Source organism: Carlito syrichta, unplaced genomic scaffold (genome assembly GCF_000164805.1).
Source record: "Carlito syrichta isolate Samal-C Ts95f unplaced genomic scaffold, Tarsius_syrichta-2.0.1 Scaffold307028, whole genome shotgun sequence".
Taxonomy (NCBI): domain Eukaryota; kingdom Metazoa; phylum Chordata; class Mammalia; order Primates; family Tarsiidae; genus Carlito; species Carlito syrichta.
In genome coordinates this window covers 900,875-916,610 of record NW_007251124.1, presented here as the reverse complement: position 1 = coordinate 916,610, position 15,736 = coordinate 900,875, and the positions used below count along the sequence as shown (strand labels likewise).

Genomic DNA, 15,736 nt, shown 5'->3' with positions numbered 1-15,736 from the left:
GTCCAGGCGGGTCTCGAACCTGCAGGCTCAGGCAATCCACTCACCTCAGCCTCCCAAAGGCGTGGGATTACAGGTTGAGCCACCAAGCCAGGCTCACATTTAAGTCTTTAGTCCATCTTGATTTAATTTTTGGAAAACAGAAAGTAAAATTATCTCTCTTCACAGATGATATGATTCTACATCAAGAAAATCCTAAAGATTTCATCAAAATACTCCTAGACCTGATACACGGCTTCAGTAAAGTCTCAGGATATAAAATCAGCATTCAAAAACCAGAAGCATTTTTATACACCAATAAAGTTGGTGAGACCCAGACCAAGAACACAATCTCATTTACAATGGCCACAAAAAAATAAAATACATAGGATAATATTTAACCAAGGAGGTGAAACAACTCTACAGTGAGAACTACAAGACACTGCTGAAGGAAATCAAAGATAACGCAATTAGAAAAAAATGGTTATGGACTGGAAGAATCAATATTGTTAAATGTCCATACTGCCCAAGGCAATCTACAGATTTAACATAATTCCCATCAAAGCACAACATCATTTTTCACAGAATTAGAAAAAAAATTTTAATTCATACAAAAGTTTTTTAAAAAGCCAAAACAGCTAAAACAATCCTATACAAAAAGAACAAATCTAGAGGCATCACATTTGTGGACTTCAGACTTTACTACAAGGCTGCAGTAACCAAAACAGCATGGTACCGATACAAAAAGAGACACATAGACAAATGGAACAGACTAGAGAACCCAGAAATGAAGCTGCTCACCTAAAACCAACTGATCTTCATCAATGTTAACAAGAATAAACACTTCCCAGCACAATAAATGGTGCTGGGAAAACTAACTATATGCAGAGGAATGAAGCTGAACCCCTACTTCTCTTTATTTATTCACCTATTTATGTGTTTACTTATTTATATAAGTATATACTCATAAATTCCTATTTTATATCACTATTTTACTTTATTCTGGTGCTCAGATTATCTGAAAATTTGACCTATAAATACCATTCAAGTTCTTTAAGTGTTTTTCAATTTATAAATTATAGAGGTATATATTTTTTTAAATCTAATTCTAGGCCAGGTGCAGTGGTTCATGCCTGTAATTCCAGCACTTCAGGAGGCTGAGGCAGGAAAAGTGCTTGAGCCCAGGAGTTTGAGACCAGCCTGGACAGCATAGCAAAACCTCACCTCTATAAAACACACACACACACACACACAAACACACATAATTAGCTGGGCATGGTGACACACACCTAGAGTCCCTACTACTCGGGATGCTGATGAAGGTGGATCATGTCAGCCCAGGAGCTTGAGGCTGTGATGAGCCCTGATCATGCCACTACATTCCAGTCTGGAGGACAGAGTAAAAGCCTGACTCAAAAAAAAAAAAAATACGGAAGGCTGAGGCGGAAGGATCGCCAGAGCCCAACAGGTCGAGGCTGCGGTGGCCGGGAGCGGCCACTGCACTCCAGTCTGGGTGACAGAATGAGACTCCAACTCAAAAAAAAAAAAAAAAAAATCTAATTCTACATTCATACATGATTCGATATAGATAGAATATTTTGTTATAGTCCAGAGTTACTGATTCTCCATGGAGTTCTAATTTCACGCTTCCCAGTACTGCTGAAATTCTTTAGGTTTTTGTCTAAGAGACCACAGTAACTTTTCTTTTAAATTCTGAGTTTTCCCCATCTCCCTGTATTTTTACCCAAGACAACATTTTTCTGTGTTGTAGGGTAGTGTATCAGATGAAATTAGATCTAACCATAAGTGATTTAAAACCTAAAGTAATACTGCCTTTAACAAGATAGAAATGTATGTTTCCCTCTCACTTAAAAACAATTCAGAAGCAAAGGTCTAAGTCTGCTAAATTGACTTTGCTGAATATGATCCTCTGAAATTCAAGCATTTGATAGCTCATGAGACAGCGACCATCACTGTGTTGTCCAAGTCAACAACTTTGCTGGAAAGAGAAAGAAACCAAACAGTAAAAGCAAAGATGACATACCAACAACTACTGTTGAAGGAAGTTTCTGGAGAATGACACTTCATTATCCTTGCACATATGCCCCATTGGCCAAAGTGTAGGAGCTTTTCTTTATGGAAGGCTACTGAATACAGAGAAGACATTTCATTTTTAGCACCAGTTAACATTGAATTCTGATGGAATAAAAAGATCACCTTTTTTTTTTTTGCAAGAAAAGAGGGTACTACTGAAAAATACCAACATCAATTTAAGGTAGCTATTGTGTGAGGGTGAGAATAATCTGTTTAGCTTGATTGATTTAATCTTTTGCACAACTCCATGCATGTGTTGATCTCTTTGCAAAATTGCATAATAAAAAAATGCATATAAATTGACACCTCTTACAGCATCATTATAATTTAAAACATTGAGATATGTTTTTGAAAAGTAGTCTAGGGCACTGTTTACATCCATGGGCACTTTCATTGATTAAAATGCATGTGTACTGGCATAAAGTATTAATATTAACATAAGATTTAAGCCGAATGATATGAGCAACTCAAGTAAATAAAAGGGAAGAAATTTCAATCCTTCTTTCCTTTCAAGACTTCTGTATGAGGGGATAAGGACACTGTTAATATTTGGATATAACTTGAAGAAAAATTAATTAGCAGATCTATATCAAACAAGGCACTGTAATTCATGAAAATAACCAACCCAGCGCTAAGTGTTGAACTTCATGAAGTGTGGGCAAACATGTTTCACCAGTTAACCTTCACAACACAGAAAGATAGATTCAGGAGTCTCTATTTAAGCAAAGCCCAAAATGTACATGTATTAACTACTGGCAGTGTACTGAATCCAGATTTTCTAATTTTATATCCTGTTTCTTTTCTACTACACCAATGTTTATCTAACATTTTGCCATTACCTATCATAGGCAACATAGTTTATAGCATAATCTAGGTCATGCAAACACACATATACTCACACTTTTAATAGCAACAAACAAAATAATAAAATAGCATATAATTGTTAAAATTTATGATAGATTACAACTTACAGCATGAAAAAGCACTCACATACGTTATATAGTGTATATAAGCACTGATGCCTTAATGACCTGTTATCACTAGGTGATGCAATGAAATGTCTCTTCTGTTTCACAAGTGGTGAATATGTTTCAAGGGATTATTTGGTTTCAACTGCATGTTTTCTTCTATGGCAAAAGTTTTATTTTGGCAATAGTCATTCCAGGACTTGAAGAGAAAGACTAAGAAATACCATTATGTGCTGTTACTATGCAAATCAGACTTGTCCACGTGGAGCTCAATAAACTCTAAACTCACTTAAATCAATTCGTAAATCTAAGCAGAAGTGACCAAGGCCAGCAGATTATAGGTGAAAGAAATGAATATATAGGGTAAATCAGCTTTGTTTGTCCTTGGGCATTCTTTAAAATTATTATTTCTTCATTTGATTAATTTTTCTAATATAAAATTAACTGTAACTTTCCCTTTACCTCATCATTATTCTATAAAAATTTGATATATTGCATTTTGTAGTAAGATAGAGATCTATCAGTCTTTTTTAGGGGCATTAGATAAATAAATATTTGCATTTAGACTAATAATTTGTCATACTTATAAGTACTAAATCACTTCAGTGGAGTTACATCACAGAGAAAATACCTTCATAACTCATTTATTTTATTTAACTGAAAGAATGAACTATCGGAGAAATTCAAAACTAAAATAAGTCTTCACTTTCACTTATATCCACCAACAAGAGCAACAACTGTCATGTAGCTGTGCAATTCAAGTGTTCCAAAAATCTTCATTCTCTCTGATACTCCCTGTTTGAAATGCCTCTCTACATACTGGTGCTTGTTGCTTATGTTTGCACACTGGTTGGCAACATCTCTATTAATGTGGTATTCAGCAAGTATTCCTGAGGGCAACCAAATGCATCCGATTAGCTGTGATGTACTTGGATTATTACATTGCTATCTGCAAGCCCTTGAAGTACCCAACTGTCATGCATTGGCAACTATATATCCTTCTAATGGTCATGGCATGGCTAAGTGGTTTGGCTAACTCCTTCTTTCAGTCAACCCTCACCAACCAGCTGCCACTTTGTGATAACAAAGTAGATGACTTTCTATGTGAGGTCCCAGTAGTGATCAAGACGTCATGTGTTGACACCACATTCAATGTAGCTATGCTCTCCATTAAGGAGACGTTGTATTCCCTGGTTGTTTTATCACTTATCTTTGTTTCCCATGAGTTCACTGTAGCTACTGTGTTCAAAATTCAGTCCCCAGAGAGAAAGAAGGTGGGTTTTAGCATGTATGGTTTTCATGTTATTGCTGTATCTCTATTTTATGGGCCAGTAATTAACTATGTACAACACTCTACTACTCACTCCCAGGACATGGACAAATTCATGTCCCTGTTCGTTGGTTTAGTGACTCCTTTAATCTACACTTTGAGAAACAAAGACATGAAAAGCACAATAAGATGGTTTCTTGTCTCGTTGTACAACCAGGAAGAGAACAAACATATCTGTTTCTATACTCCACATTATTTATATACAGCTCAAAAACACCTCCTAAGTTTACCTTTGATTTAATCTCCTTCAAAAGTTTTAGCACTTTTTACTATTTTTGGATATCATTTCAAGTGTGAATCCTAAATCTCAGTCTGTCTACAATTTGCATGATAGTAAGGATATGTCATTAAGTTCCTTTACAGTCATCAAGAGATTCTACTGCAAGAATCTAAAGAGTGGGCAATAAATATGTGCTTATTGACTAACTTATTCAATCAGAGAAAAAAATCAAACCCTGTCATTTTATGTGTTATTTTAAATATACATATATAAGTAATATAAACTACAGTTTACTTTCTTGCTATCATGGATATAATTTAGAGGTTAGTCTTTCATTTGCAGATCAGCTCTTTTGATGAATTACCAGCAAGATCAAATGGGTTAATATCTCATATTCTTTAACTGACCCTTTCAACCACACATTCAGTGAATTCAGTGATCCTTTATAAATAATTCAAAAAATAATATCTAACTCTTTATTTCCTGTAGATCCTAATGGAATTTCTTCCTTTTGAATTATTTGACTGAAGTAAGTATTTCTGTGTTCACAAATAGAAAAGTTAAAACTTTGAAAAATTTCTGTCATCTCCTAATACTCATATTGAGAATCACTCAGGCTTCAATGGAAAAATAACTTGCCTAGAATGAGAAAATTAGATTTATTTAGTAGGTAACCAAAGGATTAAATAGTCCAATCACTTAGAATCAAAGTATTAAGGAGTGAGCAAAAGGAAACTGGAGAAAGAAAGTAGAGAATAGCCTGAGGAAAAACATAAAATAAATTGGCTATCAGGCTATCAATTTTGAGATAAAAGTGACAAAGTAGAAAGTTTGATAATAATGTGAGATGGGAATTTCCGTTCATTTTATTAATAATGTTGATTCTTCTCATTATAAATCTGCCATTTTTTTATACTTCTCTGCTTCCCATCCTTCCAAAACTCCCATCTTTCAACTTGTGTTTAAGGAAAATATCTGTTTTTCTAACAACTAAGTACATTCATGTAAGGTCTTCATACATCTGCCCATTCTTTATATATTTTCACATCTTCTAATTGACAAGAACAAGTTTATTGACTCGGTGTAAAAACCTCTGACACAAAGATACATTTATTGTCATCAATAATTAATCAGTTGTAATAAATTGGTTCACTCTTCAATTTGTGGTCTGTGGATTGCAACAAAATTTCCTATGTAGACTGTAGGAAAGGGAAGATATTGTAGTTTTGTTCTTGTTGGAGACATGGAAGCATCACTCTTTTGGAAGAAAGCTGATACCCTGCCATAGCTGCCTCTCTATTAAGGACTAGGCCTTCTGATTTCACTATGAACCCTGCCTTCACAGTACTAACCTGTATTGAGAATAAGCTTTCAATAAAGATTTTTTAAGTAAAGGAATGAATAAGAAGTGTTACCTGCCATCTTAATTATCTACTGTTAAAACCTGTATAACAGAATCATGGAAAAAAAAAAAAAGAAGAAAACAATGAGTGTTGCAAAGAGGTTAATAGCTGATTTTTAAGCAATGTTTCTCAAACTCTCTTCTGATACTGTTTCAGTAACTCTTAATAGCAGTAACTTTTTTCTTTCTTTCTTTTTTTTTTTTTTTTTTCCTGAACAGAAGTCTCACTCTCTCATCAAGGTTGGAGTGCAGTGACATGCTCACAGCCACTGCAGTCTCCACCGGGCTCAGGCAATCCTTCTGTCTCAGTCTCCCAAGTAGCTGGAATTGCAGGCACATGCCACCATACCTGGTTAATTTTTTTACTTATTATAGAGATGATGTCTCACCAAGTTGCCTAGGCTGGTCTTGAGCCCTTGGGCTCAGGCAATCCTCTCCCCTCCGCATCCCAAAGTGCTGGGATTACAGGAGTGAGCCACCACACCAGGCCAATAGCAGTAACTTTTTAAAAACTAATTGACATTCAAAGAAATTTGGGGTAAATCATAGATTATTCTTGGAGTTTTGGAAAGTAAATTAGCATATTAAATGTTTGGTGACACCCCACACACACACACCACCAAAGTAGACTGTTAAACCATGTTTAACACGTTTTCCAAATGCTTTGTTGTATAATTTTGTTGACTTCTTTTTGAAAAAAAATATATAACAACATGGTTTGGGGAAAAACTCATTAGAAGACACTAAATTCCAGAATCGGAACAGAGAAAATAGATGGGCTGAAGGGAGCAGAAAATCCCATTTTTACTCAGGATGAATAACAGGCACCTATCAAAGGTCTGTGGGGTACTGAGAGAAAACTGCTCATAATAAACTCATTCTGTGCCAGGCTCCGTGGCTCAGCCTGTAATCCCGCGCTTTGGGAGGCCGAGGTGAGTGAATTGCCTGAGCCCGCGAGTTCGAGACCCACCTGGCCAACTTGGCGATACCTCATCTCTACAATAAATCAAAAAATCAGCCAGGTGTGGTAGTGCATGCCTGTAATTCCGGCTACTTGGAAGGCTGAGGCGGAAGGATCGCCGGAGCCCAGCGGGTCGAGGCTGCGGTGGCCCAGGGTGGCCACTGCACTCCAGTCTAGGCAACAGAGTGAGACTGCAACTCAAAAAACATATATAAAAAATAAAAATAAACTCATACTGCTTCATAGGTATCTGAAATATCAGTAATATTTAATCTTTAGAATATAATTTTTGCAGTCAATTATTTTATTTACAATTTTAAGTCAGTATTCACTGAACTAACCATTTCATCTTAATTATGGTGTAATAACAACTACCACATAGGAAATGATAACTTAGTTATTACACCTTTAACAGAATAAAGAGAAATATTGCCTTTTTCTGAATATATTTTCTCCTTACAATGTAACTCCTTAATATTTACCTATCATGATCAGTAAAAATAAATGCATGGTGCATAATTTTGGACAAAATTTACAAAAATATTAAAATCCAAATCTATATAAAAAATTGTTTCTCAGCAAAGATATTAAAAGACATTTATAAAATATGTGCTTAAAAAACATCTCCATGTGTCAAGCTTTCCCCAACAAATCTGTACCTGGTCTGGCTTGCTCTACTTTTTGTTCAGCCATCATACACATCAGAATCCTTTTCAAGTTTTTAAAAATCACAAACTTATAGAGCAACATCAGCAAGATGGTCAAATAGAAGCTCCTAGCACACTCCCCCACCCCCAAAAACAACAACAAAAACAACAAAACAACAAAGAAACAGGTACATTTTGGCCAAAATAACTAAAGGAGTGCACCAGAGAACAGCAAAGCAGCAACATAACTTCTATAGAGCACAGAAACCCAGAATGGCCACATAGAGAAAGAAAGGAAATATATTGCCTTCACCACCCCAATCCCCCTACTCAGGATTAGCTCAAAACCAGCAGAGTCTTCTCCCTGTATGGAAAAGGTGAGTAAGGAGAACCCAAGCTTCCATTACCACTGTGGAAACCTGCAGTGTTCGTTACTGGAGACTCCTGCATAGGCTCTGAGCCCAGCTGAGAAGGCTCCCCAGAGTCCATACTTTGAGCTACCCCCAAAGAAGGAGCCCACTGTGCCCTCCTGCTCACCATGGCCCATGTTGCTACTGCTGTGCACCATCTTGGAACCAAAACCACTACTAAAGTGCATCCTGCTCCAGGGAAAGTAGCCATTACATTTCTCCATCCCTGAGGCAAAGCAACCTCTGCACCATGCCCTCCCAGTAACATGCCATCTCCAAACAGAGTAGCTGTCATGCCCTACCACCTAGGGTCAACCTACTACAGAACTATTCAATTTCCCCATCCTGGTTGCTGGTGCATCCTCTCCTTAGGACCAAGCAGAAGTAGTGCCCCACCCCTGGGGACTTGGAGCTAATAACTTTATTTTGTTTGTTTGTTTGTTTGTTTGTTTGTTTGTTTATTTGAGTTGGAGTCTCACTCTGTCGCTCAGGCTGGAGTGCGATGGCACGCTCACGGCCACCGCAGCCTCGACCTGCTCAGCTTAGCGATCCTTTCACCTCAGTCTTCCAAGTAGCTGGAACTACAGTCGCATGCCACCACACCTGGCTAATTTTTGTGATTTATTGTAGAGACGAGATCTCATCAAGTTGCCCAGGCTGGTCTCAAACCCCCAGGCTCAGGCAATTCTCCCGCCTCAGCCTCCCAAAGTGCTGGGATTACAGACTGAGCCACCACGCCAGACCAATAACTTCATTTTAAATGGCTTTCATAAGTAAATGGCTAAAGCAAGCTAGGGTAAAAATGGGTACTTTTTTTTTAAATGGGAAAACATGTCTTGACTTAGTCAACAGTATTTAGAAAGACTTTAAGTCTAAGAAGCGTACCTGCTTCAGAATCTGAGTATAATCATTTCTGCATAAACCAATGAGAATGTATTTAAAAATTAATTCCAGAATCCAGATGATTTCCCTGTAGTTTCTCCTGAGAAACAAATCCATTTTTTCTATCACAGAATAAGAAGCAAGGGATTAGGAAAGTCACTGCACAGGAATGTAATTAAGCTGATACATGACAACATTTTTGGTTTTTGAATGAAAATTAAATATTTGCTCATAGTCGGACTTAAATTATGAAATTCAATTATAACTTTAAAGCAGCATTTTTAATTTTTTTTATTTTTGTAGAGATGATGTCTCACTATATTGCCTAAACGTGTCTTGAACTCCTGGGCTCAATTATTCCTTCCGCCTTGGCCTCCCAAAGTGGTGGGACAACAGGCTAAAGCAGTTTTTGAAAAGAAAAAGAGAGAGGTAAAAAAACTTGACAAAAGATGAAGAGAAAGAAATACAAAAGTGAAACTGAGATCTGTAGTCAAAATGAATAGTTTCAAGTACCCAGACGTTTAGAATCGTGATAGCCAAAAATGTATCACTAATTGATTTTGTTTCTTATCATCATTTTGAATAGCATTTACAAAGTATACACAAGCATACATATAACCTACATATATGAAATTCAAAAGAAAGTGCTTGCATGTGAGCTTTCCTCAAACTGATAAAAATTAACATTTTTTTCATCATATAGACACCCTGAATTGAGTGAATTTGTAATAGCTAATACTTATTTGGATGTTTATTGTGTGCCAAAAAGTAGTGTAATATTTTGCATATGTGAAACATATTTAATCTTTATACTCCTTAAAGTATGTATTATTACTATCCTTTATAATAGGTAAGAATCTGAGATTATGAATAAGTTATTTTCCCACAGTTAATAACTGTTCAAACAGCTGATAACTGTAACTATCAGGATTTCAGCCCAGAAAATCTGGCTCCACAATCTATTCTTCTAACCATTACACTATACTATATCTCAAATGTAAAATATATTGGTTATTTTCATGCAGAAGCAGATAGTTAAAATTGCTTTGTTGGCCAGTAATAAAGCATTCACATTTGTGCGTGTATTATGAGGCTGTCAATTGATGCTTATGTATTTTATTAAAGTAATTATTGGTAGTGATATGTAAATTTAATTCAAGGAAGCTGTTATAATTTATGATTATGAGCCAACTACGGAAATCTCCAGAGTACATACTTGCTCCAGGATCTAGTGTTTAAATAGTGACCTCTGAGACAGTAACAAAACTAATTGTCATAGATCCTGAATATTTGTCAGTCCTCTTAGTCACCAAGACAACTAAACAAAAATATTAATCTTATGATCCTGGGCTTACTGTTTAGGGCTTTGGGGACTAAACAACTTCTGTTTCAAAACAACTGTGGGTATCAGAGTTAATCACTAGAGGTAACTTATTTAAATGATATCTGCTCAGGGCAAGTTTATTTCCCAAATCAAGTGTGCTATGAGTGGTAAGATTATTTTATAGAGTTAACATTTGCTATAATTGTCGTGTTGAAAATCTACATTATTTAAAAACAAATTTTATTTGTAACACATTCACTACCTAGAGAAAAAAATTCTGAAAACACATTTTCTCATTTCCCTGCCCTGTAGTTTTCCTTCGTATTAAATACGTTTGCATCTACTAAATCTGTCCCAGCAAAATATTAGGGTATGGTCTAATTCTCTGAATGTGTCCTTAGCTGGCATTTTCTATGGCACTTTACTTTAGGTGAAGTCAATTAGATGCAATTCCAATGGTTTAGATCATCTTTCTTGATTATCTGGATTTTCAGGCAATACTGGGAAATTTTGTGCAATTCTTATTCTTATTTATCTGGTTGCTCCTCATAACGCTATGATCAAGATCTATTTGCAGGTTTATTTAAAGTTAGAACAAGTAGTAAGATTTTGTGACAGGTTTCATTTTCTTACCTGAAGTCTCATATTCAAGAAGTAGTCTTGTTGAGATCGCTACCTTAACACACTTTAGGAAAAGCAGAATTCACCATAACACTACAGCTAAAATAAAAGAAATTTGCAGCCCTGAAGAGCAAATGCTTAACCAGGATTTATTTTTCCACAGTTGGACTCTACAGTAGTCAAGAAGTAGAACATCAAAGGAACTCTCTCTGGATCACAGTAAGGCTAATCTTTAATATCTCTTGAAAAATCATGTGCCTGGGTTGGTAAAACAATTTGTGGGAAGTGAAAGAAACAGAACTTATGGCTGACTTTATTTCAGAAGTCTGAGAATAAATAAACATTGCAAATCTCTGTAGCAAAATCTACATTTTTATCTACATTATGAAAAAAATTTAAATTAATTATTATATGAGGAGGAAATGAAGCCATTTCTTGATTTTTTTATATCAGACATTTTGATCCAGCAGAAATAAAAGAGAAAAATGTAGATTGAATTGAAAATGAAATATTAAAATATTTTATTCTTAAGGATTGTAGAGCTAAGAAGGATTTATATATTTTTTATCCATTTATAAATCTCATAAAATTATTTGAAGACTTTCTATGTAAGCTTTTTGACAGGCAGAGGAAGAATTTTCATCCTTTCCTGAATTAATTTTTGGGAATAGTAGTAATAATAAAAATAGTTAAGAAAATAACAGCATGAGATTAATTTCAAAAGAATTTTTAGTTTTGTTTTAATATAATTTTAACTGAAGTCCTGTTTTATTCAGAATTGGGCACAATTACACGTATCAATATGTCTGTCAAAATAAATATGAATTATTCATCTTCCATCTCAGACATGGAACTCAGAGTATGACAGCCTGCGATATGCTTCAAAGAGTTATTTTTCTTTCTATCCATCTTGGTCACTGGCGGAACTCGGGATCAAATCGTGATTTTTAAAAGGCTAATTCTGAGAAATCACCAAATTACTCTTTCAAAACAACATTTCTACCACTGTTGAATGTTTTAAATTATTTTCAAAAAATTGAATATCCACCATACCCATTTAGTCTGGTAAATGTGTCTACTCTTGAATTATGGTCACAGTTTAAAGTAATTTTTTCTTAATATTCAAGAAACATATTTGAAATGGCATATCAAACAATGAAAGCACAACTTTTCATACTATGTGTACAAAAATAGAAAGAAGTACTAGTTTTATATTTAGCTATTATTTTTAATCAAATATTTTGTCTTAGATTTTTGACTACTTTATTGATGTATGATTAACATACAAAAACCTATACATATTTAATGTACAACTTAATGTGTATGAAGATAAGTACCTGTGAAATCATCACCATAATCTGTCATATACACATCCATCACCTACAAATTTCCTCCTGCCCTCTTGATTTCCTTTATTTATTATCTGTGAGTGTATGTGTATATGTGTGTATGTGATAAGAACAATACTTAACATAAGATTTAACCTCCTAGAAAAATTTTAAGTGTACAATACAGTATTGAATGGAATTTTTCAGGATGTTATTCTTCCAGCAAGTGGTTGGAAACTCTGGTGATGGACTCTTGACAATCTGTTCCACTATTAAAAGTTTTGGCAGTTCTGAGATGGCCATGCATGTCTGGATAAGCTATCTATTTCTCACTATTGAATAATGCTTGAGTGTATTAGTCCTTTGAATAGAAAATAATGTTTTAAATTATTTTCACAAAATTTTTTTCTTTTTTATTTATTTTTATATTTTATTTTAAAGATGTTGGGTACAATTCAGGATTGGGTATACAAGTAGACATCATACAGGTAAAATCTGGAGCTCCCTTTGGTCCCCACTTTGCCTGGTTTGATGTCAGGTATGCTTTATTTTCACCAAATTTAATAAATCAATTATTTGTTAGTCTATAGATAAAACCACAATCTTTTCCATTCATCTGCTACTTTTTATCACCTCATTCTGGTAACTGCACAAAATATTAGCCTAAGTTTGTTTTTTGTTTGTTTGTTTGTTTGTTTGTTTTGAGTGGAAGTCTCACTCTGTCACCCAGACTGGAGTGCAGTGGCCGCTTCCGGCCACCGCAGCCTCGACCTGCTGGGCTCTGGCGATCCTTCCGCCTCAGCCTTCCAAGTAGCCGGAATTACAGGCACGCGCTACCACGCCCGGCTGATTTTTTGATTTATTGTAGAGATGAGGTCTCGCTGCCCAGGCGGTCTCGAACCCGCGGACTCAGGCAATCCACTCACCTCAGCTTCCCAAAGGCGCGGGATTACAGGCTGAGCCACCGAGCCCGGCTAGCCTAAGTTTTTAATGTAAAAAAAATGCTAACTTTAATAATAACTTTAATATTTTTTGTTATTCATAGTGTGACAACTTTTCACTTATTCAAAAATTTTATATATATATACATATTGAAGGAATGCTTTAGGTGTTTTGAATAAAGAGCATCATATCTGCTTTCTTTATGTTATATGAAAAATTAATTCAAAACAAATTAATCAAATAGAATGTTTTATGCATTTTTTTTCATTTTTATTTTGGATTCAGAGGTACACAGGCATGTTCATTACATGGACATATTGCATAGTGGTGGGAATTGGGTCTCAGGTGGCCCATTACCTAGATAGTGCACATTGTACCTCATAGTTACTGAATCCTAGCTCCCTTTCCCACCTCCACACTCCCTTGTTGGTGATCCTAGTGTCTATCATTTCCATCTTTGTGACCATCTAGCTCCTGTATATGAGTGAGAACATGTCGAGTTTGGTTTTCTGTTTCTGAGTCAGTTTACTTAGGATGACGATGCCCAGCTCCATCCATGTTGCTGGAAAGGATATGATTTCTTTTTTATGGTTCCATAGTATCTCATGGTGTATATATACATTATCTTTATCCAGTCAGTTGCTGGTGAGCACTTAGATTGGTTCCATGATTTTGCTATTGTGAATAGTGCTGCAATGAACATACAAGTACAGGTTTTTTTGTTGTTTTTTTGTGTTTTTTTTGAGTTGGAGTCTCACTCTGTCGCCTAGACTGGAGTGCAGTGGCCGCTCCCGCCCACCACAGCCTCGACCATATTGATTTCTTTTCCTTTAGGTAGATCTCCCCAAAGTACTAGGTCAAATGGTAATCCAGTGTTTAGTTCTTTGAGAAATTCCCATATGTGCTTTCTTAAGATTGGGCCAGGTGTGGTGGCTCATGCCTGTAATCCCAGTACTTTGGGAGGCCAAGGGGCAGAATCACTTGAACCCAGGAGTTCTAGATCAGCCTGAGCAATATAGGGAGACTTCAACTCTACAAAAAAAAAATTTTTTTAAATTAGCCAGTTGTTGTCACTTGTGCCTGTTGTTCCAGCTACTTGGGAGACTGATGCAGAAGAATTGCTTCAATCCAGGAGTTGGAGGCTGCGATGAGCCATGATTGTGCCACTGCACAATCTGGGCAACAGAGTAAGATCCCGACTCAAAAAAAGAAAAGAGGAAGATATTAAACAAATATTTATTTACATTGCACATGATTATAATTTCTTAAAATTTGAGTAACTAAAAATTATTGAGATATACTATGTTCCAAGCATTGTCCTAACTACCTTACATGTATTGCTTATTCAATTTTCATCTCCATCACAGACATTTTTATTATACCCATGTTTACAAATGAGAAAACTGATCCCAGCAGTGTTATGTAAATTGTCTGGGATCACACAGCTAAGTAGCTGGAGCAGAGGTGAGACATGACACATGAACATTAGTAACTCTTTGCCTAAACTCTTAAGCTATATGTTATACTGGCTCTCTGTAAGTGTTCCCTATACATGATATAGGACATCAAACAAAAAGAAATTAGGTGTTCTGGGATACCTCTTTAACCAAGAAACATTTAAGAGGTGTTTTAAAGAATGAGTAGGGGTTACCCAGAATAGAAAGGGACGAGTTCCAAGGGCTTGAGATGGAAATGCACTTTAACATATCAAAAAACTGAGAGAAGGCTAGTAGTGAAAATGGATAATGCAATTTGTGAAAGAAGACTGAGACCTAGGCAAGAGCCAAATCATGCGGGTCTATGAAAGTCACCTTAAAGAATTAGAATATGTCTTAAACATAATGGAAAGTGACTGACAAGTTTTAAGTGCATGGGTGATATGATTTTATTGAATGTTGTAACAATATAAAGGCATAAGGCTGGATGCAAGATTATTACAAAATCTAGAAAAGAGATCATACTGGTTTGAATTAAGGTATTAGTGGTAGAATTTTTTAAGTAAGAGGATAGTTGACATACATTTTTGTATTCAAAAATATCAGTTATGGTGGTAAATAAGATATTGAGGATAAGAGAAATAAAAGGTCCAATGATAAATGCAGATGTCTTAAATAGCAAACTAGGAGGTAAAAGGTACTAATTCTTAAACTATGAAAAAGACCTCATTAAGTTTTGTTTTAATTGACAAATAATAACTATACATATTTCTGGGATACAATATGATGCTTTAGTACATATTTACAATTTGGAATGATTAAATCAAGCTAAGTAACATCTCTCACCTAACATATTTTGTGGTGAAACATTTCAAAATCTACTATTTTAGAAATTTTGAAATACACATGCATTATTATTTATTACAGTCACCATTCTGTGCAATAGATTGCTTAAGTTGATTTCTTTATTCTTTTTTTATAATCAATATTTTTTATTATGATATTATGGGGTACAGTTAAGAGTTAGGTATACAAATACGCTTCATTCAGGCACCCTTGTTGATAAGAGGTGACTCCCCGTCCCCAGACAGATGTTTACTACCATTAATACCATCTCCCTTCCCCTCCCTTCCACAGTTTCCCACCACTATCAGTCATTTTCTTATGGTAATACGTTGGATGATCAAGGTCCACT

The 15,736-nt window shown here is 35.5% G+C and overlaps 1 protein-coding gene across 1 annotated transcript in view; it reads left to right on the top strand.

Moving 5' to 3' along the window:
* The first annotated feature begins 4,048 nt into the window (after nucleotides 1–4,048).
* LOC110596133 (olfactory receptor 2W1) overlaps nucleotides 4,049–15,736 on the top strand; it is a 17,316-nt gene continuing 5,628 nt past the window's right edge. Inside the window, 1 exon segment of the mRNA XM_021715381.1 lies at nucleotides 4,049–4,312. Within this exon segment, the coding sequence (XP_021571056.1) occupies nucleotides 4,049–4,312 (264 nt within the window).